Genomic DNA, 25,553 nt, shown 5'->3' on the forward strand with positions numbered 1-25,553 from the left:
ACTATTAAGAGGAAAAAGATGACGATTTTTGGGAACGTAATTATATTAAATTTTCATAAATGTAATGACAATAAACAGTCATAATATTTATTTCTTGAAATTTTTCTTTGAGAGACTGTCTATAACCAAGCTGATATTTAGCACGAACAGCTCTCTTTTGCAGAGCAAACACTATATCATGATGCTGTGAAAGTAACTGAAGTACACTAGCGGTCGCATCATTCGTGTACTCTCTAATCTTTCTAACGGCATATGCCACAGAGCTGACTCTATCTGCTAGTTGGGCAATATGTGACTGAAGCTTTTTATGTAACGTGATACCCAAGAAGACCGTAGTGTCCACAAGTTTCAATGTCTGGTGATTTATTAGTACGTTGGTTTGTAGCTCCGCTGTTTGGTGTAATAAACCGTAAACACTTTGTTTTTTTACTGCTTAAGTGTAGATTATTCATCTCAAACCAACGCACTATCTTTGGGAGTGCATTATTTACCTCGTCATCAATATCTGCACGTCGCTTCACATTAAAGATAAGTGAAGTATCATCAGCAAACAATACAATCTCATGGCTATAATCTACCACAAATGGTAGATCATTAATATATATAAGAAACAAGAAAGATCCGAGAATAGAACCCTGCGGAACACCTATTCCTACAGGTTTACCCGAAGACCGTTTGCCATTTACATCGACTATCTGAACTCTTTCGCTTAAATATGATTTTAACGAATTGAGAGCTCTCTTTTTACTCCATAATGGTTTAGTTTTAGGAGTAAAGTTTCATATTCCCAGATTCGTTATCCTAAAAATTTTAAATTTCGAAACTATATAGTAAGATTTTTATGTTAGGTTTATTGTTTGCAATTTAAGATCGTCCTTATATACTAAGTGATCCATCTATACGCTGTACTTCAGATGATATACGTTATTTTGATAGAATAGTTGAAATTGGATTATGTGCCAAGCAGAATAGCAATGGTAACGAATCTCCCTCAACATAAATCGGCTTAGTAATTTAAGAATCTGTAGAGCCCTAAGCCGTTATTATAACTTTTCATTTGGGCATTGCTCTTTCAAGGAAACTTTTTACTATAAATGTCCTAACACGCAAAGCAACCACTCATTCGATATATTATCAAACGCTTTCTGTAGTCTATCTATCTCACGTTCAAGGTCTTTGAGCCTCGTGTGCATCTTCCAATATCGCCTTGTGATATACAATCAAATGATCTTTGAATCCCCGAGCCCCACGCCGATATCCTCTTTGCTTTAGGGACAATATATTGTTTGCGAGACAGAGAGTATACACTTGGCCGGATAATATCGAAATGAGTAGTTTGTACATACCCGGTGTGATTGGTTGGATATCCATGATTTTTTGGTATCCATATCTTTTGGTATTAAAATAACCTTGCCAGATGTTAGCACCTTTCAAAACTCTCGTATAAAGCATGGTGCGGTTGTCATAATTTTCGTACATCTTGATAAAATACTCAAGATAGTATTTCTCAAGTTTCCAATTTAACATTTTACAAAGTTGTTTAATCTGTTCAGTTCTTATTTCTTCAAGTGAGCTCGTGATAGTATTGTTATAAGATTGTTCAATGCCTAAAATTAATTTTGCTTGATGATTATATTCGACCGGTTGTGATAAAACGTTTGTCCAAAACTCCTCAATGATGTGCTTACTCGTTATCTAATCGTTTATGTTTTCTTTATCTATCTATATATATAAAAGAGAATGTATGTTTGTGTGTTCCCTAATAACTCCTAAACTATTCGACCGATCTCAATGAAATCTTTTGTAATAGATTCATTGAAACTCAAGGAAGGTTTACATATACAGGGTGGACCAAAAGTCCATTTATAATTGGAATGATGATTAAATAAAAGCTAATTACAGTAGATCAAAATTGTTTATTGTTTTCGATAGTAAACAAAAGGGGAATTTATTTCTTAAAAATCACATCATCCATATGCGATCCTTCATAATTCTGGCATTGCTGCAATCTAGAGCGGAAATTTTCGATAACAGCTTTACATGTTTCTGTTTAGATGTTTTGGATTTCTGTGCGAATACGATCCTTTAATTCGTCAAGAGTTACTGGGTTGGTTGGCTGGAATGCAGGGGTTTTTGACCACCATGACATAGTGTCACTCCAATAACGACAATTTTGTCTATTAACATGCCCATTTAGGTGGAAGTGTGCGTCGTTGAGAAAAAAATGTTTGTAAAACTGGTGAATCGCTCTACCATTTCGTTCGCAAACTGCAACCTGGTGGCGTGGTCCTGAGGCCTTAATTCCTGGACCATTTGGATTTTATGGGAATGTAGACTTAAATCTTTCTTGAGAATGCGATTTAATACATCATTATCTTGGCACGTTAAGGACAGCAGACCACTTTCGAGTTGAAAGTCCAGGTTGGTCACGAACAAACGATTTTACTCGCTCCACGTTTTCGGGGTCCCTCGACGTTCTAGGCCGGCCAGATCGAGGTAAATCCATTGTTGAACCCGTCTTCTCAAACTGGAGCACCCATTTTTTAATTAACACACCTGATGGAGCTTGATTTTTGTGTCGTATCTTGTAATGATTGCAAAACTTTCGTTGAGCTAAGGTCGCAGAATCGTTTGCCCGTCAGCTAGGATGTTTCTTAACTTCTAAATTACATATTATGTTTGTTATCTATAAACATTTTATTATGCTGTTTTCTGCTATCCATATTTTTTATTTATCTATATTAATCGTTTTATTCTGCCTGCAGAGCTTTATCTCTTTGTTTCAGTATTTCATCTCTAGTTTTTGTTCTATTGCATATAGTATATCCCTGATCTTTATTATTTATCTCAAATTAACTTCCTTGAAATTTCCACCATCTGTGCTCTTTCTTTCCGCAAACGTGCTACCTTAACCTTAATCCTATTTTTCCATGGTATACGGTTTTATTGTGCTACTAGGTTGTAAGGTTATTGACTCTTAAAGTTCTCGCGGCGGGTTAATTTATATTATTAGTGTCTCGGAGAAAGCAATTACTTGCCAAAATTGTAGGTAAATAGTTACCGATTATTGTGCTGGTGATACGGTGGTATTCCATAACATGGAGAGTTCCACTTTTATCGGGTGATATTTGTATTTTTTTCTATTTCCATACCATTACTTTCAGGTTTTTTGGTAATAGAGGTAAACCAATAGGTTTTCAATTCCTGACAAATATTCAAGTTTAGTTATATATTTGTTCAAAATAATTCCGTCTAGGCGTATGTTGTCCAGAACTCTTCTTAATATTCATGCAAAATAAGAAGTAAATCTATTCAATAAATTTTACGTTTTGTCCGGATATACATGCAAACAAACAGAAAAACTATAACTAGGTGGTAAGCCATTTTTTGAAATTCGGTATTGTTTGTACCAATCAACAAGTATTGTTAAAGTGTCAATAATATATTTGCCAATTTTTCTCATTAAACTTCAACTTTTCCGAAGTTGTAAATGCTAATATACTTTTTATAGGGAAGGCCGTGATAGATAGTGGCAAGTCCCGGCAAAGCGGATGGATACCCACCATAATTTCAAAATGGCCCGAGGTGATTCACCAGTGCTCTCAGTCGTAAACAAATAGAGTTAGAGATAATATAATTATTAATAAGTGCATAGATACGACTTTTCAACGTAGCACCAAACATTATAATTGATATTTGCATAGTAACTACTGTAATGTTACTGTTTAATGTGTCTGTCTACTATGCTCGAACTTCCTATATGCCATTTTACATGGAACGATTTTTGTTGATCAAATACTAAATCTCTTGCGATGTGTCTTCTTCTTCTTCTGACCTTTCAACAAAATTGTTAAAATTTTGAGACATTTAAACTTGTATCGCTTCAACTCACTTGTTATACTTTAACTACACTGTACTTTACTTTAACTAACAAACTGAACTGACCTGGATATTATTAGCAACTGGTGTCTGTAAACAAAATGATACTAAATCCGGAAAAATGTATACATATCAAGATCAATAGAAATAGAACTGAGAACTGAACTGCATCATCTTACGTCGTTAATAATGTTCCTTTGGAACAGGCGTCATCAGTTCGTGATCTTGGTATAGTTATAGACAAAAAACTAAATTTTAAAATCATATTGATAACATCATACTTAAGTCTTGGAAAATTCTGGGTTTTATTAAGCGTACTTGCAAAGACATCAGAAATCCATTTGCAATTGTGTGTCTTTACAATGCATTGGTACGAAGTGCACTTGAATACGTTTCACCGGTTTGGAATCCCCAATATAATGCCCATATTGATAGATTAGAGCGTATTCAACGTAATTTTACTCGCTTTCTAGCTTTTAAAGACAAAACCTGCCCTTATCGTGCAGACTATAAAACAAGACTGGACCATTTCAATATGAATTCGTTGGAGATAAGACGAAAAAGAACTGATGTGTCTACTTTACATAAAATTATACATGGTAGAATCATATCCCCAGAATGTCTTATAAATGTAAATCTTACAGTCCCTAGAAATAGACCAAGATTCCCTAATAAAAAAAAATTTTCAGCCCAACAATCAGCAGAACTAATATTGGTAAAAACGCCCCCTTAAACAGAATTATGAGCTCTTATAACGATATCACTGCAAAAAATAGTAATATAGATATTTTTCATATAACTTATATCAATAAATTTAAAACCGACAGCATTAAAATATTAAGATCTTAGTTATGTAAGTTAAATATAAGAAATAAACTAATGTATTGTTGTATAGTTATAAATTTTATAAATCTCTTTTTTTAAAGTAGTAATGTATTTAAGTCATTTAATATCATCATTTTTGTTTAACTCTTCATTTCTTTAATTTTAATTGTTCAACTTTGTTACTCTTTTCGCACTATTGTAAATGTTGTTTACACCTGTAAAGACATGTCATATTGTACTATCCCTTGTGTACTTGCTAAAATTTTAATTTTATAATGATGTGTTGTTGGTGTAACTATCTAAATAAATAAAATAAATAAATAAATAAACTTTTATTCGATACGTCTGAACTTGTCGATTACAATTTATTTATTTACGATTTTTATTTTATCTAAAAACTAAATAAGTACATATATTTTTGTATATTAGGGAGGACAAACAGGCGTGTGGTTGTGATGTAAAGTAAACAAACCCGCCTTCTATGGACATCAGCAGTATGAAAGTGCATAGTTACGTACGGACAAAGAACACATATACGTTGATGGAATTTGACATGAGAGTATGCTTGAGAGTTTAAGGGCTCTTAGTTTCATCGGTTCGGAGATACAACAGCCTGCAGATGATTCCACAAAGTGGCTGTGCGAGGCAAAATGTTCTAGTGAAATGCACGGTTTTGGGGAATTACAAATATTAACGTTATGCGGTTGGAATTTTAACGTAATGACTTAATGTAAGATTATTTTTCTTCTAATATATAAAATTCTCGTGTAGTGACCAAACTCCTCCGAAACGGCTGAACCGATTTGTATGAAATTGTGTGTGCATATTGCGTAGGTTTGAGAATCGGCAAACATGTAATTTCATATGAATATCAGCATTGAAAAATACATTCAACTTCAAATTTTCACCTTTCCACGACCAACATCTATTTTTGTATCACGATTTTTATAATTATTATTCTGTTCCACAGATCAAGGAAAGGTAGTTCATGTGAGCTGACTTTCGAATTAGACAAGCAGAATATCTGAGTTTCTGCTCAGCGTAGTTTATTAATTATATAGTCAGTTACATGGGCATGAAATGAAAACTGAATGACTTGGACTAGTTATAACGAAACTGCAACTTGGAGATTCAGAATATCCCGCTTCTTAGAGAGAACCTGATCTAAATAATTTGAAAAGTGTGTTGAACAGTAAACGTTAATATCCCTCTAGTTAGTATCCACATGTCACCGCTACGACCCAAGACTCTCGTTCTGCAGTTGACCACCCACCACCTGCGCGACGAAATAATGCAACCAACTACAAGTATGACACAGCCTCACATTGGATCTCATTGGTGATAAACTCTCCCTTCACTTCTCTTATTCTTACTGGCTCTTTGATAACGAACATCGTAACATAATTAACTTTCAATAATTAACAGTCAATTAGTGAAAAGATGTATCTATGTATTAAAAATTCAAATAAGAGATACAATCTGATATATCATTATAATACAAACACCTTCTCAGTCTCCACGATTAAATCACTATTCCTGTTTTAATTATTCGCCTACTGTATTTGTCTAGCAAAATTGCTATTAATATTAATAAAGGAGTTATTTATACCCAGCAGCGAGACTTTTACGTGGGTGTACATGCTCTTATGTGTTGATATCGTATCGATCTGGAAACGTAATCGTCACCACGTAAAGGATGAAAAGTTACTTAATTAGTTATTTTTTTACAATATTTACAAAACTATGATTACATTCAATTAAATCTATCATTACAGGTAAGTACCAAGAATTTCCGCGTTAGATAGCTAGGATGATCCGTTGACCGAGATAGATGTCAGTGCTTGGGTTTCAAACGAAGACGTACTTCAAAGACCTCAGTACGGAGGCGCGTATATAGGACTTTGTATATTCCTAGCGCCTCTTGGCCCAAATAATAATCTTATTCAAATAAAAAATGAAAACTGTTCGACGAACTCTGTTTTCAATGGACGTAAAGAAGTCGAGCCATAAAAGACATTTTTATTCTTAATATTGATTCCTTTAGAATTCTTTTTGGTGTCATTTCTAATATACTAGATACTACTACCGCTTCGGAAACAAATGGCGCTCTGAGAGAGATGAAACGGTTTTTTTGCGAGTCATAGAATGCGCTAGGTACCTACTGGCTTCGGAAATGTTAACCTTATGACTCACACACTAAGGTCTAGTATGACATAACTTGCTATTACATAAACAACGTGTTTACAAGTTTACTCTATCTTGTTTATTATTTTTGATACAATACGAAATCATTCCAGAATTAATTCTTAAGGGATTAATCCTATAGAGAGGCGCAATCAATTTATTGAGTAACTGAGCGATAAAGTGTACATACAGTACGGTATAACAAATCATCCACTATTCTATTATTGGTGATATTTATAAGTATAAAACAATTTATTATTGGTAATGAGAAGTATTACTGAATGCTGCGGCGTGTGTTAAATTATTTGGGACATAAGTAACTGGTGTTTTGTGAATCCTGAAGCAAAACAAAATCTTAGTCTTAGCAAAGCTATGTATATATAAGTCTCGTGTCTGGATCTCGATAAATAATCCTCTTTTACATTGTTCATGTATCAGAAACTACGGCATCTATTGTAGAACGATTTACGATAGTTTAAACCTTCTTTAAGCAGATGCACACAATAAGCGCCCAGCGACAAAGATGGTAAAAGAGTGTTTGATATCAATACGTTGGATCTAATTCCATATTCTATAGATCGAATGTAAAAGGAGAATAATAGATACATTGATACATTCACTAAACGGAGAATCGTTACTACTCTATTCATGTTTTAAATGCGAATGTAAGTATGTTTTCTTATTACGCCTTCACGGCATTACCATTCAGCCAATCAGCATGAAACTTTGCATGTACCTTGTCAGGTGAAGAGAAACGGACAAAGGATACTTTTTACCCTAGTTGTCTGGGTCCACATATATCGAATGACGGTGAAATAAAGCTAATGAAGGAACAGAATCATTTCCAAAGTTCTCGGTATAGCATAAAACAAATTTGGGATTATTTGTGAAATCAAAGATGGCCGCCGAGCAAAATCCTTACAAACTAGTATAACAATAATTATTTAATATAAATAATAATATGCACTTCTATATATTTATTCGTTGAGAAAAGTTTGAAATGGAATCACAACCACCGCGACCGCTTCAGAGTTTCCAAACGAGTTACAAACGGCTTCTAAACATGAAATTAGGTACTATTTTGGAATTTTTTTAGTTTTTACTAGTGGTTGTTAAATAGAATCATTTGTAATACACACTCTCTTAATATTTAATATGAAATATTTATTTGATATGAAATATTATTATTATTAAAAAAGTGGCAAAAAACTTCTTTCCACTTATTCTCGATAAAACTTAACGTTTTATGATATGGGTAAAAACACAGGGTAAAAATATATGACAATTGACATTCATTTAGAATTTAGAAGCTTTTTGAATATTTTTTTATTTGTTTATTTTTTATTCTTACACGTACTCCAGTGACGATTTTATAGAAAATTATCTGAAAAAAACGGCAAAGGTATTCACGCACAAGTTTTGGCAATTTGATATCTACTGTGCTCGTAATTTTCCTGGTTCAAGCCCTTTTTAGCCCAGTGAGACAGTTGTTCTGTGTACATTTCACATACGAACTTTTGAATTTCTTTGCATGTAGTATATGCCGAAATGTATCGATTAAAAGATATAATAATATGACAGCAGGGCGGACTGACGGAACTCTTTAAGTTAAAGGAGAACGGGACTTTTGGGCCTGATGGTTAACAAGTTGAAATATACTTTAAAAAAAAGGGTATATTTCTCTGATGTAAAATACAAAAAACTAGCTCATTTTGCAATCTTGCAAACCGAAAAAAAATTAAAATAAAGAAAATCGATTAAAATGAAATCGAATGAATATTTAATCGATTAAAATAACATTAAGATCCAGTTGTTTTATTTCAATGATATTAGTTAGGTGCATATTTTGTGTTCGAATGACCATAATATTATGAATAAAATATATTATTTTCTCAGTATAAAACAGAACTGAGCAATTATTTTAGTATCAATAAATCGATTTATATAATAAATCGATACTAGTGATAAAATGTTAGATTTAGATTAAATGTTATCACCTGGGCCCAGGAATGTATGGAAGCGTTTCAATCTCCTTTATACTGTGGGAGGAATATTTACACTAGTGGGAGGCTATTTCTGCCGTGAAGCAGTAATATGTAAGCATTACTGTGTTTCAGTCTGAATGGCACAGTAGCTAGTGAAATTACTGGGCAAATGAGACTTGACAACTTATGTCTCAAGGTGACGAGCGCAGTTGTATTGCCTCTCAGAATTTTTGGGTTTTTGAATAATACTGAGCGGCACTGCATTGTAATGGGCAGGGCGTATCAATTACCAACAGTATGAATGTCCTGTAGATAGAGTCCCTTGCTGTTAGGCCACACATAACAACAGACAGGTTTATTACTGTAGAGTGCACGACAGCTACGTCTTTGAACTCGCGATACGCCCGTCACTTTGTGTGTGCCTTTCTGAAAATGGAGGTTGTCACTTTTTAACCGACTTCAAAAAGGAGGAGGTTGTCAATTCGATCGGTATTTTTTTATGTATGTACACTAATTACTCTGAAATTTATGTTCCGATTTACGTAATTCTTCTTTTGTTTGATGCGAAATAGATGCCATTTGGTCCCATAAAAATTACATAGTTTGGACCATTAGTTTTCATTTTATGAACATTTATTTATATGAAAATTTTCGTCTACCTGGGTGACATAATTGTTTTCTATGTACGGCTTTTTTTTGAGTTTTCATTCAGGTTGATTATATATTATTATTATTAACTAACACTAAAACGTAAAAAATAAAATAAAAACTACGTTTAAAAAAACCGACCTCAAAAACTGAAAAATACATTTAAAACACCTTTTATGCAAACCTTTACCTTTACTATTAATAAAATACTATTATTTGTTTGTGCTACATATTGATAGCTTTGAAGTCGATGCCAAGCCCCTACAAAAATTAAACTTAATATTATAAACAGCTTACTTACTGTAATTACTTAGGTTGTCGGCCACGCGTGTCTGTCCGCTTTGCATAAGAGGTGTTTTAAATGAATTTTTAGTTACTTGAGACTTTGCAGTTTTAGAAGTCGGTTTTTTTAGATGTTTTTTTTTTTTTACTGAATATTTAACGATATCTGAAGATTTTTTTACATGATTTTTATTAGCTTCACCTGTATAAATGTTTGTTTGTAATCGACTCATTTGGGCGCGATTTAGACCCACTTAACTGCCAGATTTCGTTCAAACTTCGTAGATTTATCGAGGACCGATGACAATACATTAATTTGATAAAATTATTCCATTATTGCAAAATAAGATTTTTGTTAATATGAAATTTGAAGTGACAGCCTCCGCCACTAATTTTCCAGAAGAAAAATGTGATGCCGCTTATTCTGAGATCGTAAGATACTTCAGTAACCACACGATTATATGATGTTTCAACAGAATCGTGACTATCACAATTTGTATGTCTGTATCAGCAGCTGTCACGGAACATTGACTGACTCTAATTGTTACACCCAGGTCGCTTAACCTTGCCCTTGAGATGACTGTTCTACGTGCTTCTTATGAGGCAATATTATATTATTATACAATAAACATGGCTAGTTTGCAATTTACTATTTATACATTTTTGAGTCACAACTTTTTTTATGAAAATAAGGGACGAGACGGGTAAGACGTTCAGCTGATGGTAATTGATACGATCTGCTCATTACAATGCAGTGCCGCTCAATATTATTGAACCCAAAAATTCTGAACGGCACATTAAGGCCCTTCACTGAGGTAATAACCTTGAGCATTCGTTCCCTCTTTACCGCACCTCACCTCTACAATACTTCGTAAAACGTTACTAGAGCGTCATCTGGCGAACAATTTACGAGTCAAGTAAATTCATAGACCTTAGAATCCGCAGACACGGCATTCACTATAAAAAATATTAATTTCTAAGAAAGAAACGTGTATTACTTAATATTTTATGCGCATAAATAATTTTTAGTCATGAATTCAGTGATTCTACTTACGTTCATGAATACTTTCAACGTTTATTCAGGTACACACGGCTACATATCAGGCAAGCAACATATAAAATGATTTTCCAGTATAAGCTGATCTTGCATTGTATATCATTTTGGAACAATGAGAGGTAAGCTTATAATGGATTTGTATAGTTTGATATGTTAGCCGTGTACAAGTATTCATGGTGATCCATAATAAACACTGTGCGGTGTTTACTTTTTAGATTGTAGGTGAGTTACCTGTTATTCAGACCATAAAAAGTAGAAAAATAAAATATAAAAAACAAAGTCAATTTTATTATCATTTATTATTTTACAAAGTAGGTATCTAATAATTTTAGGGTAAAATTAAATTAGCTTTTTTAATATTTTTAACAGCGTATGCTGCAGAACTAAGTCTGTTCGCCAATCCTTCAATTTGGGCCCATTGTAATTTAGTAAAATGTGAATCCAAGGTGGCGGCTGCGGACATTTTGTTTTTGTTTCTAAATTATAAAGGCATAAAAAGCATTTATTTTCTCAAAATTGATTCTTTTAGAATTATTTTTGATGTTATTTCTAATAACTACTAGATACTACTACAGCTTCCGAAATAAATGGCGCTCTGAGAGAGAAGAAGCGGCGCAAGAAACTCTTCCAGCATTCTTTTTTTTTGCGCTCTTTTCAATAAAAATATACAATGTTGTACAGTCATTTCTATCGCTATAAAATAATCACAATCTAGTCCCAGGCTGTCCGATCATTTAGATATTCAGCAGTGGAGTAATAGGATTTACGACAGAGCCATTTTTTTATAAGTCATTTAAATTTATTTATAGATAATGCCTGAACAGTGGCTGGGACATTATTATAGAAGTGTATACATTTACCTTATAGCTATTATGTATCATATGAAGCCTACTAGAATTAGTTACAAGCAATCCCTTATTTCTAGTGTTATAATAATGAAAATCACTATTAAGAGCAAAAAGGTGACGATTTTTGTGAACGTATATTAAATTTTCATAATCATAACAAAGAACAATTTTTCTTTGAGAAAATATACACGTAATAATATATAATAATACGTATATAATATATAATATATACGTGAGTTGGAACTTCGTTCCTAACATTTCGGGATTACATATCCCCAAAATCTAAATAACGGCAGACTGAATCCCGATCCCCGCGCATGAGTTACAGTAGTGAATACGCCCAAATTTTAGAATAAAATCTTAAAAAACTCAAATTTTGGTCTTTGGAAAAATTTTTTTTTTGCAAAATGTTGATTATTAAATTGTCTATCCATTAGTGTTAGTAGCAAAATAAAATTATGTTTACTTCACGAGGAGACGCACGATATCAATCATTATTTCTCATATCTCTGGTTTCGTTGTAAGGAAATTAATTAAAAAAGTACTTCATTAAAAAAAAAAGAAAACTACAATAATGGAGTCAAGATTACGCAGAAATTGAATGTATTTTTTATTAGTTGATATTTCTTTTAAATAACAAGTAGACAGCTCCAAAAAACTGCCTAAAAAACGGCTAGCGCGGCTTTTTGGTCGTAGACGCCCCTTAACTAAGCTCGTCATCTTGAAACATAAGATGTCAAGTCTAATTTGCCCAATAATTTCATTAGCTACGGCGCCCTTCAGACCGAAACACAGAAATGCTTACACATTACTGCTTCATGGTAGACGTAGGCGCCGTTGTGGTACCCATAAACGAGCCTTCATCCGGTGAAAAGGAGCCTTCCACTGGTAAAACTACGTCACAGGTTGCTAACAGCGGCAAATGGAATCAGCGTATTAGCGTAAGTATCCATTCCTACTCTGTGATATTAGTTATATAATTCAACTATCATATATATTAGCTTATTTATTATCAGTTCCATAGTGATAACGCAGCAACGGATCGATAGGCCAGGGTCCCCCAACCCCTCCTTAATTACGTGACTGCACAGATCCCCTCCCTCCAAAGGTTTTTTTTAAGAGATAAAGTGACGAGACCACAAAGACTGAACGTCAGGGCGTTACTCTTACCATAAGTTGAACCTATATAACTGTGAAGGTGACAGTTGATTCCAGATTCCTGCCGCCGAATTCTACTGTCGCATGCGGCACGACACGCCACAAATTAGAATATCATCCCTACCATCTCGATGTGTGGCGTTCCTCCACAGTGCGGTTTTTAAGGAACTGAGATAGTGAACAAAATACAGTTGAACTGACAGATTACAACGTAAACGAAATAAAATTGATTTTGCTTTATGTGCCTAAATTATTTAATTATTTAAATGAGATGTGATATATTTGGAAATTATTAAAATGTTGTATACATTAGATCTGAATGGAAAATGATCGAGTTGTCTTAATTGAAGGCCGTCGTGGTATGCTCGAGTTTGCATATTGAAGGCTTTTCCTTAGTTTTTTCTCAGCCCTAATCATTTCTTATTACATTTGTGCCACTTGAAATTGTCAACGACTTTTGCCATGTGCTTCCTGGGGCGTATAAATAATAGGAAAGTCCCAGGTCCAAGGGTGTTTTAAGAGGCAACTAAGGGCGTTTACCAGTGGGAGGATTTGCATAGAATTCTGACCAGATTATGGGTACCACAGCGCCGTCTTTTTCTGCCGTGAAGCAGTAATGTGTTATTGTGTTTCAGTCTGAAGGGCGCCGTAGCTAGTTAAATTACTGGGTAAATGAGACTTAACATCTTATGTCTCAAGGTGACGAGCGCAATTGTAGTGACGCACAGAATTTTTTGGTTAAAAAACATTCTGAAAATCATGTCTGGTAAAAGTTTAATAAAACACAATTTTTTTAATTTTGAAACGGCAATAACTTTTGAATGAACGAACTGATTTTAACACGGTTTAATTGATCGAACTCGGAATTTCGAAGTAATTCCGTAAAAACATTTTTTACTGTTTTCTTTCGTCAACAATAACTTACGAACGAATTTGACCTGCTTGGTGGCGATCGACGTGGTTAATTGATGTTAAGAGCTGATTGTTTTTCGGAATTGGTCGGTAAAACAATTTATAAGTTATTCCAAAAAACCACTTATGAAAAAAAAATCTGAGGTTTTTGAGATTTTTAAAATCTACCGGTCCGAATCGATCCCAATTATATTATAAATCTAAGTTTGGTGAAGTCCTTTTGAATGGCGCCAACCGCGATGAAATCGGTTGAGCCGTTTAAAAGTTATATGAGGTTTACATACATCCATACACACTTACACAGACCTTCGGACACCATCGCGGGAATACTCAGGGAAGCTTAGGACTTCGGGAATACTTAGGACCTTAAATCGTCGAGATCTGATGAAAATGCGATGCGATACGATGTAAAACCAATAACTTCCCGACTTTTGAAAATTTTCAATTTGATCAGAATCCCAACTAAAAGAGTGTGAACGCATCTGACCCCTGGCTTTGCAGATGTCAATGGGTAGTTTCCTCAGTACTCACGAGAGCATGTTTCCCATTTGCCACTCTTAAATAAATAAATAAAGGCGACGCCTCAACCCAATGGATATTACTTCCAATGTTCCTAAGTTAGCTAGCTATGTTTATTTATCTCTCCAGTTATGCCTTTTTTACATATCTCAGTTATGAGGAAAATAACTACAAAATCACAATTTCTGAAGAAGATGGTTCCATAATCTGTAATTTCTACAACTGGCTGGTGAACTACTTGGTATAGAAGAGTGAACACAATTATGAAAAATATATTGTGATATAACTTCGACACGCCTACCCTGTGTACTAATTGTTTAACTATTTTATAATTGTACTTTAATGGCGCGCGAGGCTTCAAACAACACAGAGCGTTATGCAGAGCGAGACACGGCGGTCGTGCTGTGTTGCTTAGGAAGAAGTTTCAATGTGGACTCGGTCGCAAAGAAACTTCGCGATGCAGTGGCTCGCAGTGATGATGAATTTGGTGGCGGTGATGTTTGTCGCGGGAGAGCAATGCTCAGCGCCCGTGGTAACCACCAGCCTAGGTGAAGCACGTGGGTTCTGCATGCACACTCGCAAGGGCCACTCCATTGCCGCCTTTACAAGTGTGCCCTACGCCCTGCCACCTATTGGCGACTTGCGGTTCAAGGTGAGGCAAATTTTAAATGTATAGCGTACATATTCGAGACAATGGCTTAACCTTACAACAGAACACAATTCCTCTGCGGTGACCCCGGATATAAACAGAATAGGTTCATTTTTGACCTCAATGGATGGAATGGCTTCATCCCTAAACATGGTGAAAACAATGTAAATCATGAGCAACCTTTATTGTTGCAATTAACACATTAAAGTTGGGATATTCAACTTGGAGCTTGGCTGGTAGGCAATAACTTGTAGGCAGGTCTATTTTAGTGCAAACCGCAGCGACCGTACCCACTCTTTACTCACTAGTTGACAATGTAATGGATAACGCTATTATATTCTTTCACAATTATTGTACAACATAACAATATTGTAATTGTTTCCGATAGTAATTATATTTAATAATTGCAGCGTAGTTTTTTATTGTTATACAAATAGCAGCGAGCGATGATCTATTCTCAAAACAAGGAAATTGTTGCGTGCTCTTGAAAAAAGGCAGCTAAACCATAATGTGCCAATAATTGTCAGATACCTACGAAAGAAACTCCGTTATCAAAATTTCATAAGCACAGACTGCTATCGTTTCTATTAAAAGAATTCTCTTCAGACAGCAAACATGATATTTATCACTAATTTTGAAAATGGTTATAGAGTGTGTCTTCTTTAATATATATCGGTTTTCTGACAATTCGTCTGTGTCAAGACAACCCATATAGTTTCTGAATATTTACCTTGAAATGTAGTACGTACTAAGATAACTAAGGTTTTTTGGCATTTCGCATTTGCTAATCAGTAGGTTTTTATACCGATATGTTAATTATATAGTAGGTATACACCACAATTTATATCGAATACTAACTTATTCCTGCATTTTTTTTCTGCGTGGAAAGATTATTAATTATATACCATGGTTTCCAAAATGCTAAAACCGCCCGTTTTTGCAAACAGTCAACCAGGTACCACGTAAGCGGCACTCGTTCATAAGTTGACGCTTAAACGGGCCATCGTTTCCGACGGACATAATATTTGAGGGAAGGATACAGCACGGTATACAACGCCGTTGCAAGCGAACCCCCTCAAAGCTTGTCGAAACCAAAATTATTGCTTTTCTACCTTTTGATAAACAGGTCCTCTATAATACTGGACATACACAGACTGGACCAATTTGGTGAGTATCGCATAATCCGGTTATTTTGGTTGAGTTTTTGGCAGGCGTCGTGATGCGCGCCCTGGTGGCATCGCTGGGTGGGTCATTCCCTATCTTAAGATATGGTCGAAGAAGGCAATGGCTTGTCCTAGCATCATTTACCAGTGGGAGGCTCCTTTGCACAGGAAGTCGGCTAGATTATGGGTACCACTATTTCTGCAGTGAAGCAGTAATGAGTAAACATTACTGTGTATCGGTCTGAAGGGCGCCGTAGCAATTGAAATTACTGGGCAAATGAAAATTAACATCTTATGTCTCAAGGTGACGAGCGCAATTGTACTGCCGCTCAGAATTTTCGGGTTTTTCCAGAATACTGAGCGGCACTGCATTGTAATTGGTAGGGCTTATCAATTACCATAAGCTGAACGTCCTGCTCGTCTCGTCCCTTATTTTCATAAAAAAAAACGGTCGTGAATGTGATGGTCTTATGAATTTGTTATCGAGAGCCCTGCTTCTCATCGACAAATTTCTTTTCTTATATTATATAAAATCACGTGACGTTTCAGTATTACTGGTAAGTTACTTTAATTATATTATGCTTTGCGTAAGTGGACCACCACTTTTAATAGTAAAGTGAATTTTGACATTCAATACTGTGATTTTTGACCTAAATGGATGAACCATTTATAACTCACTCAGTGCTTATTATTTAAGTGCTATCTATTTAGTGCCTCGTGAAAGGTGTGATAAGTAGAACATTACACATAAGGAATAAAGCCTGCATTATGTGGCTTGAATCTCTCCCATCAGACACCAATGAAGTAAAACAGTCATTAATTTCCAACCCACTATTAGGTACCGTACCTAGCTACGCAAAAATTCGTCCGTCCTTTTAATATATAAATAGTCGTTAAAGAACACATTTTTTATAGTAAACCGCACTAAAACATTGAGAATTTATTATGAAATTCAAAATTATTTCATGCCTTATAGACGATAGAAGAAAATTATATAAATTATCAAAAATCTTATTTTGTTAATTGAAAAATGGGATAATTTCATAGAATTAATGTATTTTCATAGATCCTCGATAAATTTACGAAGTTTGAACGAAATCTTACCGCTTAAAGGGGGTCAAAATCGCGTGAAGCTAATAAAAGCGTGTGATAATAATAAAAGGGGGCAAGTGGTCAATAGACTCACGTGATAGGAAGTGGTAAGACAACCGCCCATAAACAACCATGAATTACTGCCATTGTCAAGAGATGTAATGATGATACCGTTGAAGTGGCTGGTCTAAGATTCAAAGTCATATCGGTTCGGGAAAACTGCAGCCGTTAATAATTGATTAGACAAAGTGACTGTGAAGAAGTTTCTCACAAGAATATCGAATTTTGATGCAAAGTCCCGTAATGGAATTATCTACTACTATTATTCAGCTACTGTTAGCAAACCGAATAACTATTCTTAGTACTTCCCGTGTAGTATATATGCGGTAGTTAGTTTTTTTTATGAAAATAAGGAACGAGACGAGAGCAGTACGTTCAGCTGTTTGTAATTGATACGCCATGCCCATTACAATGCACATCTCTACGTAACGCCAAGTAATCAAGCTGATCGGAGATGTCTTGATCGTCGATGATTCGAGCCGCTCTTTGTTGGAAGGTATTTGGAAGCTGGTACTGGTGAGCGCACGTCCAGAGGTGAGAACAGTACTCTATGTGAGGTAGAAATTTGCGCCTTATATAGCTACAAGCTACAGGCTTATTATGTTCACTAAGCTTTTTAAGACGAGGAACGGACTACTTAGCTGAATGTCACTCAATAAAATATGTATTTATTATTGATTATCACTTATTCTGCTTACTTTGTAGTGAATATATTGTATGTTGGAACAATAATTACAGTAATTAAAGCGTCCTGTTATGCAGCAAATTAAATAAAATCAGTTGCAATATGTTACTCGCAACATCTTATTTATTATTTATCGAATGCATATTTACAATTCTTACCTTATTAGCTTTTGCCTATATCTGAAACTATGGATGTGAATAGTTTACAAGATTATTAATATGTAGATACCATCATAGAATTCTCACAAACGTGTAAATGGTATGCCATTACGTCTTTGCGTTTTATTAACCGACTTCAAAAAGCAGGAGCTAACAATTTGATCGGATTTTTTTGTTATGTATGTACACCGATTACTCTGAGATTTACGTAATTCTTCTTTGTTTGATGCGAAATAGATACCATTTGGTCCCATAAAAATTTTACATAGTTTGGCCCAGTAGTTTTCATTTTATAAACATTTACATGAACATTTTTGTCAACCTGGATGACATAAATGTTTTCTGTATACGGGTTTTTTTGGAGTTTTCATTCAGTTTGATAATATATTATTATTAACTGACACTAAAACGTAAAAAATAAAAAAATCTACGTTTAAAAAAAAAAGACTTTTAAAAGTGAAAAGTATCAAATAACTAATAATCTTATTTAATACACCTCGCAAACCTTTACCTTTAATATTAATAAAATATTATTATTTATTTATAGGTTATAGTTATAGGATATATTATTGATAGGTTTTAAGTCAGTGCCTTTTCAGTTTTTGAAGTTGGTTTTTTAAACGTAGTTTTTTTTAACACTTTTCAAAATAACCTCGAAGATGTAATAGAGTGAACTTCTAGGTAATACTTTACTAGGTAACTAGTGCGGTTATGTTAATTCCAATCTATACTCTCTATACTATACTATTTCAAGCTATACTCTATACTCTTTGTACGTTAAAACAACTTCTATGTAATAAATAATCCCTATATTTTAAATAGTGATTGAATTGTTAAATCTCAAGAATAGGGAAGGAAATGTTAAGACTATGATTATTTAGTCATTCAAAATATGTATTTACTTTTTAGTTTTATTTTTTATGAATAAACACTGAATTATGTAAAAGATACCTTATTTTCCTTTTATATGTAACAATAAAAACTTTTTTATTTCAATTAAAACACTACCACATACTGCTTCGTAAGCAAATGGCACGCTGAGAGAGAAAAAATGATACAAGAAACACTCCCAGTATTGTTTATTTGCACTCTTCTAATAAATTTATAATAGTTTTTTACTACACTTACTCAAAAGGATAATATAATATAAATGCAGTCTAGGTCTGAGGTAAAAAGTGGGAGTACCCTCCCCCCGTTACGTTAATTCTAAAGTTGTGTTTCCATATATTTGTTTAATTTTAATATGTTTTTTATTTTTAATTTTTCCGAGTCAATCAGATTCGTTCAACGATTTTTGAATTGATCGCCAAACACAAAAAAGGCGAAACATGTTTTATACAAGTATGTTGAAGAAGCGCACAAAAAATTTTGAGATTTTTTATTTATTTATTAATGTAACCTTGTGTCAATGGTAACCATAAAGCATTGTGTAAATTTATCGACACACTCATGATTATGGTCATTAATTATAAGTAAGTTACACCACTATCGCATTCCTGCACTCTGCATTCAACTCGCGGGTAATCTGTAGTATATTTGTTGTTTTTAGGGTCCAGTGGCGGTGACGGCAGAGCAATGGGGCTTGGGAGGACTTGACGCCACACGAAGTCCCCAGCCCTGCGTCCAAAGGAACCCCTACATTCGCCAGAAAGAGATCGTGGGAGACGAGGACTGTCTCTACCTTAACATCTACGTGCCCGACGCGCACGTGAGTCTGCTACCCTTTTACTTTAGAAGGAAAACTACAACTATTTCTTCCACAAGAACTGCGGTGAATTTACCGAACTTTTCAGGTTTCAATAATGTAGACGTAGATGTCATTGCAGTCAGTCAGTCCTTTAGTACAAGTACGGACTCGGAGCGATGTGATTGGGCGATCGTGACGTCATAAACAATGATTTTTGAAGTGAAAACTTCTTTAGTGGCTTTGAGCAGCTTCATACAATTTCGTATGTCACAGAATTTGGAGAAACCGGGCGGGATTATTTTAATGTATATATTAAAAATAGAGGTGTGTGTCCCAATATTTCACTTGTTAGCTAAAGCTGCAAATTGCAGACGTATAGTGTTTGTATGTTGCAATAGGTACAAGGCTCCCATCGTGCACTATGGTGGTTGTAAGTACTTACCTATAAGGTTGTAGAAAATACGGGGGTTGAAACATGTGATTTCTAAAAAATGTGTGATTATCACTTATCAAAAATGATCAGGATTGTTCTAGAAAATTTTAGAATGATCTAGAGGTTTTAAGAATTATGTATTTGGAAAGCTTTCAAATGTAAGCCTTTATTCTAATCAAATGAAAATTAGAATTATCTAGAAATTTTTTACATGAAAAAATTGTGAAGTATTTATTCATTTATCACGGGGAGTGTTCCGAAGAGCTGGTTGACCTGATTCCTGCCGCCAAATTCCACCTTCGCACGACACGCCAAAAATTAGGATATCATCACCACCATCTGGATGTGTGGCGGTCCTCCACAGTGCGGTTTCCAAGGAGCTTTCTTCCAAGTACTACAAAGCTGTGGAATGAGCTTCCTTGTGCGGTGTTTCCGGGACGATACGACATGGGTACCTTAAAAAAAAGCGCGTACAAAGCGCTTAAAGGCCGGCAACGCTCTTGTGATTCCTCTGGTGTTGCAAGAGAATGTGGGCGGCGGTGATCACTTAACACCAGGTGACCCGTCCGCTCGTTTGTCCTCCTTTTCCATAAAAAAAAAAGTAATTTGTGATATATTATTGTAACAAATAACTATACAATCAAAAATAACCCAGCGAAGCGGGCCTTCACAGCTAGTTAAATGTAAAAGCGATGTCAAAAGATATAAGTTACGAGTATGTACTCGTATGATGACAAATATTATTTTGTTATATTTTTAAAGACCCATCTGATAATTAGACCTAGTAATTTAATTTTTTTCCAATATATTGATTATCATGATTAGACATAAGATGCAATGCTGAGGTAGCAGTACTCATTCGAACGAATACTGCATGAATAGTTGAATATAGTACTACCACAGTAGTGGTGGATACTTACGTATTGAGTACTACTAAGAGATATTGTCAGAAAAGCTTAATATTAATACTTGCGTGTACAGTTGCGGGCGCGGGATGAGAAGAAACCGCTGCCAGTGATGGTGTTTGTGCATGGCGGGGGTTGGATGTGTGGTGACTCGACCGTCGACTCGTACGGTCCAGAGCTGCTGCTTGACCGCGACGTGCTTCTTGTAACACTCAATTACAGGCTAGGTCAGTTACTTTCATAATCTCGTCTTACATTCATGATCTCCTCTGAGTTTTATCATCTTGTCTTACGTAATAATCACATTCATGACCTCGTCTTACTTTGATGATCTCGTCTAACTTTGATTAGCACGTCTTACTTTGTAGATCACGTCTCACTTTGATGATCTCGTCTTACTTTGATGATAACACCTTACTTTGATGATCACGTCTTACTTTGATGATCACGTCTTACTCTTGAGAAGAACTAATCCATTATGTACATCTTGTCTTCACTAATTTAGGTAAGAATAAGATTTAATACCAAGGCTAGGGTAAAACAATTAAATATATGATTAACTATTGTTGATTCACATCTACCAGGTGTCCAAGTGTCACCCAGTAGTAGCTGTGGATATCTGTCGTAATGCCATGTATTTCAATAGGACCGTTGGGCTTCCTGTCGACCCAGGACGAAGTGTGTCCGGGCAATAACGGGCTGAAGGATCAGCAAGAAGCACTGCGTTTCGTTCAGCGCCACATCCACAATTTCGGCGGGGACAACCGATCTGTGACGATCTTTGGCGAGAGCGCCGGTGGAGCAAGTGTACATTTTCATATGCTCTCCGATACCAGTGCAGGTAATCAGCAAATGAGAGTTGAACAAAGCATACAAGATTTTATGACGATTGGTGACTCGAACGGTTAGCTCAGTTGGAAGAGCACTCGCACGGAGAGGCGAGGAGAGGTCGTGTGTTCGAGTCTCGCATCGTTCATAAAATTTTGTTTTCAAATTTTATTTGTATATTAATCCTACAAGTAAGGGTTATCACTTTAAAAACATAAAGAAGTTGTTTAAATGTAGAGATACACTATTTTTTCAAACAGAATGTGCTTATCCTCTTTGAGTACATGTGTACATAGCCTTGACGGCTCAGTCTCATACCAGTGAGGTTTTTCAAAGACACATATCCTTCATTGGCAATACAACTTATCATCGTTTATGATAGTTTTTATATACTTTATATAAGCGTGCCCTGAGTGTGTCTTAATATGTTCTTTTTATAGTTCCCTACGTCTGAGTAAAAACCATGGAGTCCTTATAGGAACACTCGTGTGTGAGTTCGTCTTTCACAAGAAACTTTCTCCAAACCTACTGCACTGACTTAAAGTCGATTTTCAGTGGGTTCGAGAATTGAATTATGTAAATAAATATTTTTTAAATGAATACTTTAACGGGTATTATTTTTAGAGCAGAAAACAGAAATTAGACAAAAATCGTCATAGGGCTGTGTCTTTTACTCGTACGTGTAACGTAATAATATCAATACAGTATTTCGAAGGATTTTCATATTTTACTGATGATTGCAATATTTTCTATACTTTCATTCAATAATAAAATTTGTAAGAATTCATAACAAGATGAGGAAAAAATGATAATGTCGTGAACGGGAAAGGGTGTGTCATTTTTAAATAATCTCAAAACGGGGGCTGCTTGCGGTAATGCTATTGGCCGTCTGTGTCACTACTTATAGCCTAGACATATAGTTGGATTTGGTAAGGCCATACCATCGGTGGGTCCGGTGGCTGACTCGCACCAATTGGTCCGGCGTCGTATTAGGTCGGTAATAATAATAAGACAATGCGACAAACAATAGAATATGGTCCGCTAACCTGACAGCGTCCGATGTTTGGTCGTACCACATCCGATCATGCGTTAGGCAATACACATACAATAGTTATGTTCATCAGGTTTATTTGCGAGGGCGATATCGGAGTCAGGCACTGCGCTAGTGCCGTGGGCAGAGAGTCCGCCAGGCGAGGCGTTACGACAGGCCTTCCGACTTGCTAAGTTCTTGGGCTGCCCCCAGGCCCCTTCCTGGCGGATGATCGAGTGTCTACGGACAAGAGATAGCTACGAAATTATTGACACAGAGTTCACGTATTACGTAAGTATGCGTCCATAAGTCTGTTCATTATCTGATTGTTTATTTTGAAAATTGAAAAATACTTTGTTTCAGTAAGAAAAAAGTGGAAGTGACCTTAATACCTGTGCCAGAAGGCCACGCTCTTCCATTTCATATTATATTAACAGTACCAAGAACTAGAGATCACAATTTAAATCGATAAAAATATAATATATCAAAAGAAAAACATTATAGGAACATACATCTATGTGTGTGTGTGCGTGTGCATGTGTGCATACGTGAGAGTTAGTGGTGTGTGTCATTGTTTATTTTATTATAGATCATATTATTAAAAAGTGGCAATCCCTTAAATCAAAATCAGACAATGTCCATGTTTAGATATGGTTCTTTCCATTTATGTAAATAAAATTAAGATGACCGCTTGTAATGTGAATATTACAGTTTTTAACTACATATGAAGCCAGATCTACTTACAGACCGTCTCTCTGTCCCCGCTGCCTCCGAGGCGGTCGTGATTTTAACGGGCCTACTTTCACTGGAAAATAGGTCTATTGCTATAGAGACTAACTTTAGCTATTTTAAAATTAGAAAATAAAATAGAGTTCCGTGTTAATTCCAAGATGTAGAAAGCTACATACGATCCAATAGTCACTGTGAATTCATTTATTCAGGCCGCTATTCTAAAACGATTCACTGTCATATGTTAGGGAATTAGTACTAGCTTTTTAAGAGTTTTGTAAAAAAAATAATGTACGGTAACCATTGATCATGCAGAATACTTGACAAGAGGAACTTGTCGTGTGACGCTAACGAACATTTTCAAACAGAGAAGCTTTATTTTCAATCCTTTCACAAATATAACGAGCGGGTACCACTTTGTCCGAAACACAACTTTAATTCCTTTTTGTATGGTTAACTAATCAATGATTAGTTAATCTGACATAAAAGAAATGACACCATAGGAATGCAACCTCACGGTAAGTTAAAATGTAAATATCAGATGGCTATGAATGGTTAGCTGCTGTCGAGTAACATCATACAATTACGTACCAATTGGTGTTATGTATATAAGGCGTGCTTTCAGACACTAAGCAGATGCTCTATAAATTCTAAAGTGTCTTAGACTTTCTGGAATACGGGCCATAGACAATAACAATATAATTCTTAGATTAGTTCGTTTGTTTAACATAAATAGTGGGTTCAAATTCGTGTATTTAAACATGTACAACTTATTTTTTTTTATGTAATAGGAGGACAAACGAGCGTACCTGTTGTTAAGTGATCACCGCCGCCCACAATCTCCCGCAACACCAGAGGAATCACAGGAGCGTTGACGGCCTTTAAGGAAGGTGTACGCGCTTTTTTTGAAGTTACCCATGTAGTATCGTCCCGGAAACACCGCACAAGGAAGCTCATTCCACAGCTTTATAGTACGTGGAAGAAAGCTCCTTGAAAACCGCACAGTTATTTATTTATCATAAAAACAAAAATAACCTTAATGCTGTGGACGCGTTATCTATAAAGTGCGTATTTGAAGGCCTATAAATTTTAATACTAATTAAATTTTTATGTTTGTTTATATTTTATCGAATATCATAATAAAATTGAAAATATGTATATTTTGTTCAGTATGTTTATCAACATTTTCATATAACACAGCAATCATAGAAACGTTAGACGTCAATCCTAGGTTACTACAAATTTTTACTCATTTACTTCAAGTAGGTACAGCTTTGTTCATAAGAGTTCAGTTCAGAGAGAACAGCAACTGTAACGTAGATACAACAAGATACAAAAGGAAAGTAAATTAATTGTTAATGTAACCGATTTTGATTGGCAAGTCGTAAAAAGTTAGCCACGCCTGGTAATAAGCTCTTTAGTAATTTTGAATATTAAACTAGCTTATGAACACATTGATAAATCAAAATTGGTCACAAGTAATCGGTCTGTCAGGTCGTCTATACGCTAGTGTATAAATTATTTATCTAGTTCTTTTTAAATTTTTTATGAAAATACATTAAAAATTAAAAAGAACTAGATCTCGAGTGAATTTTTTAATACATATAATATTATAATTATCCAGATTCAGGAGAATGTCAATTGGAGAACATACTGTAGATTGGAAGTCACAAGTGATTTATAATAATGTATCTTAGATTAAGGATTCGTCTCAGCTACGCTCTAGATACCGCACTACCAAAGAACAATAGCTTTTTTATTACGGCAACTATTAGATGCTTGTGTGCGTGGCATCTTAAAAATTTTGTAACATACGCTTCGTGTTATTTTACATTGA

At 35.0% G+C, this 25,553-nt stretch overlaps 1 protein-coding gene across 1 annotated transcript in view; it reads left to right on the forward strand.

Annotated features, from left to right (window-relative positions):
- Positions 1-14,673: 14,673 nt before the first annotated feature.
- LOC126979002 (juvenile hormone esterase-like) overlaps positions 14,674-25,553 on the forward strand; it is a 33,383-nt gene continuing 22,503 nt past the window's right edge. Inside the window, exons 1-5 of the mRNA XM_050828143.1 lie at positions 14,674-14,949; positions 19,654-19,812; positions 21,206-21,356; positions 21,776-21,970; positions 23,082-23,278. Of these exons, the coding sequence (XP_050684100.1) occupies positions 14,725-14,949; positions 19,654-19,812; positions 21,206-21,356; positions 21,776-21,970; positions 23,082-23,278 (927 nt within the window). The 5' untranslated portion in view covers positions 14,674-14,724. The remainder of the gene's footprint in view (positions 14,950-19,653; positions 19,813-21,205; positions 21,357-21,775; positions 21,971-23,081; positions 23,279-25,553) is intronic.

The sequence above is a fragment of the Leptidea sinapis genome, chromosome Z, assembly GCF_905404315.1.
Source record: "Leptidea sinapis chromosome Z, ilLepSina1.1, whole genome shotgun sequence".
Lineage (NCBI taxonomy): Eukaryota > Metazoa > Arthropoda > Insecta > Lepidoptera > Pieridae > Leptidea > Leptidea sinapis.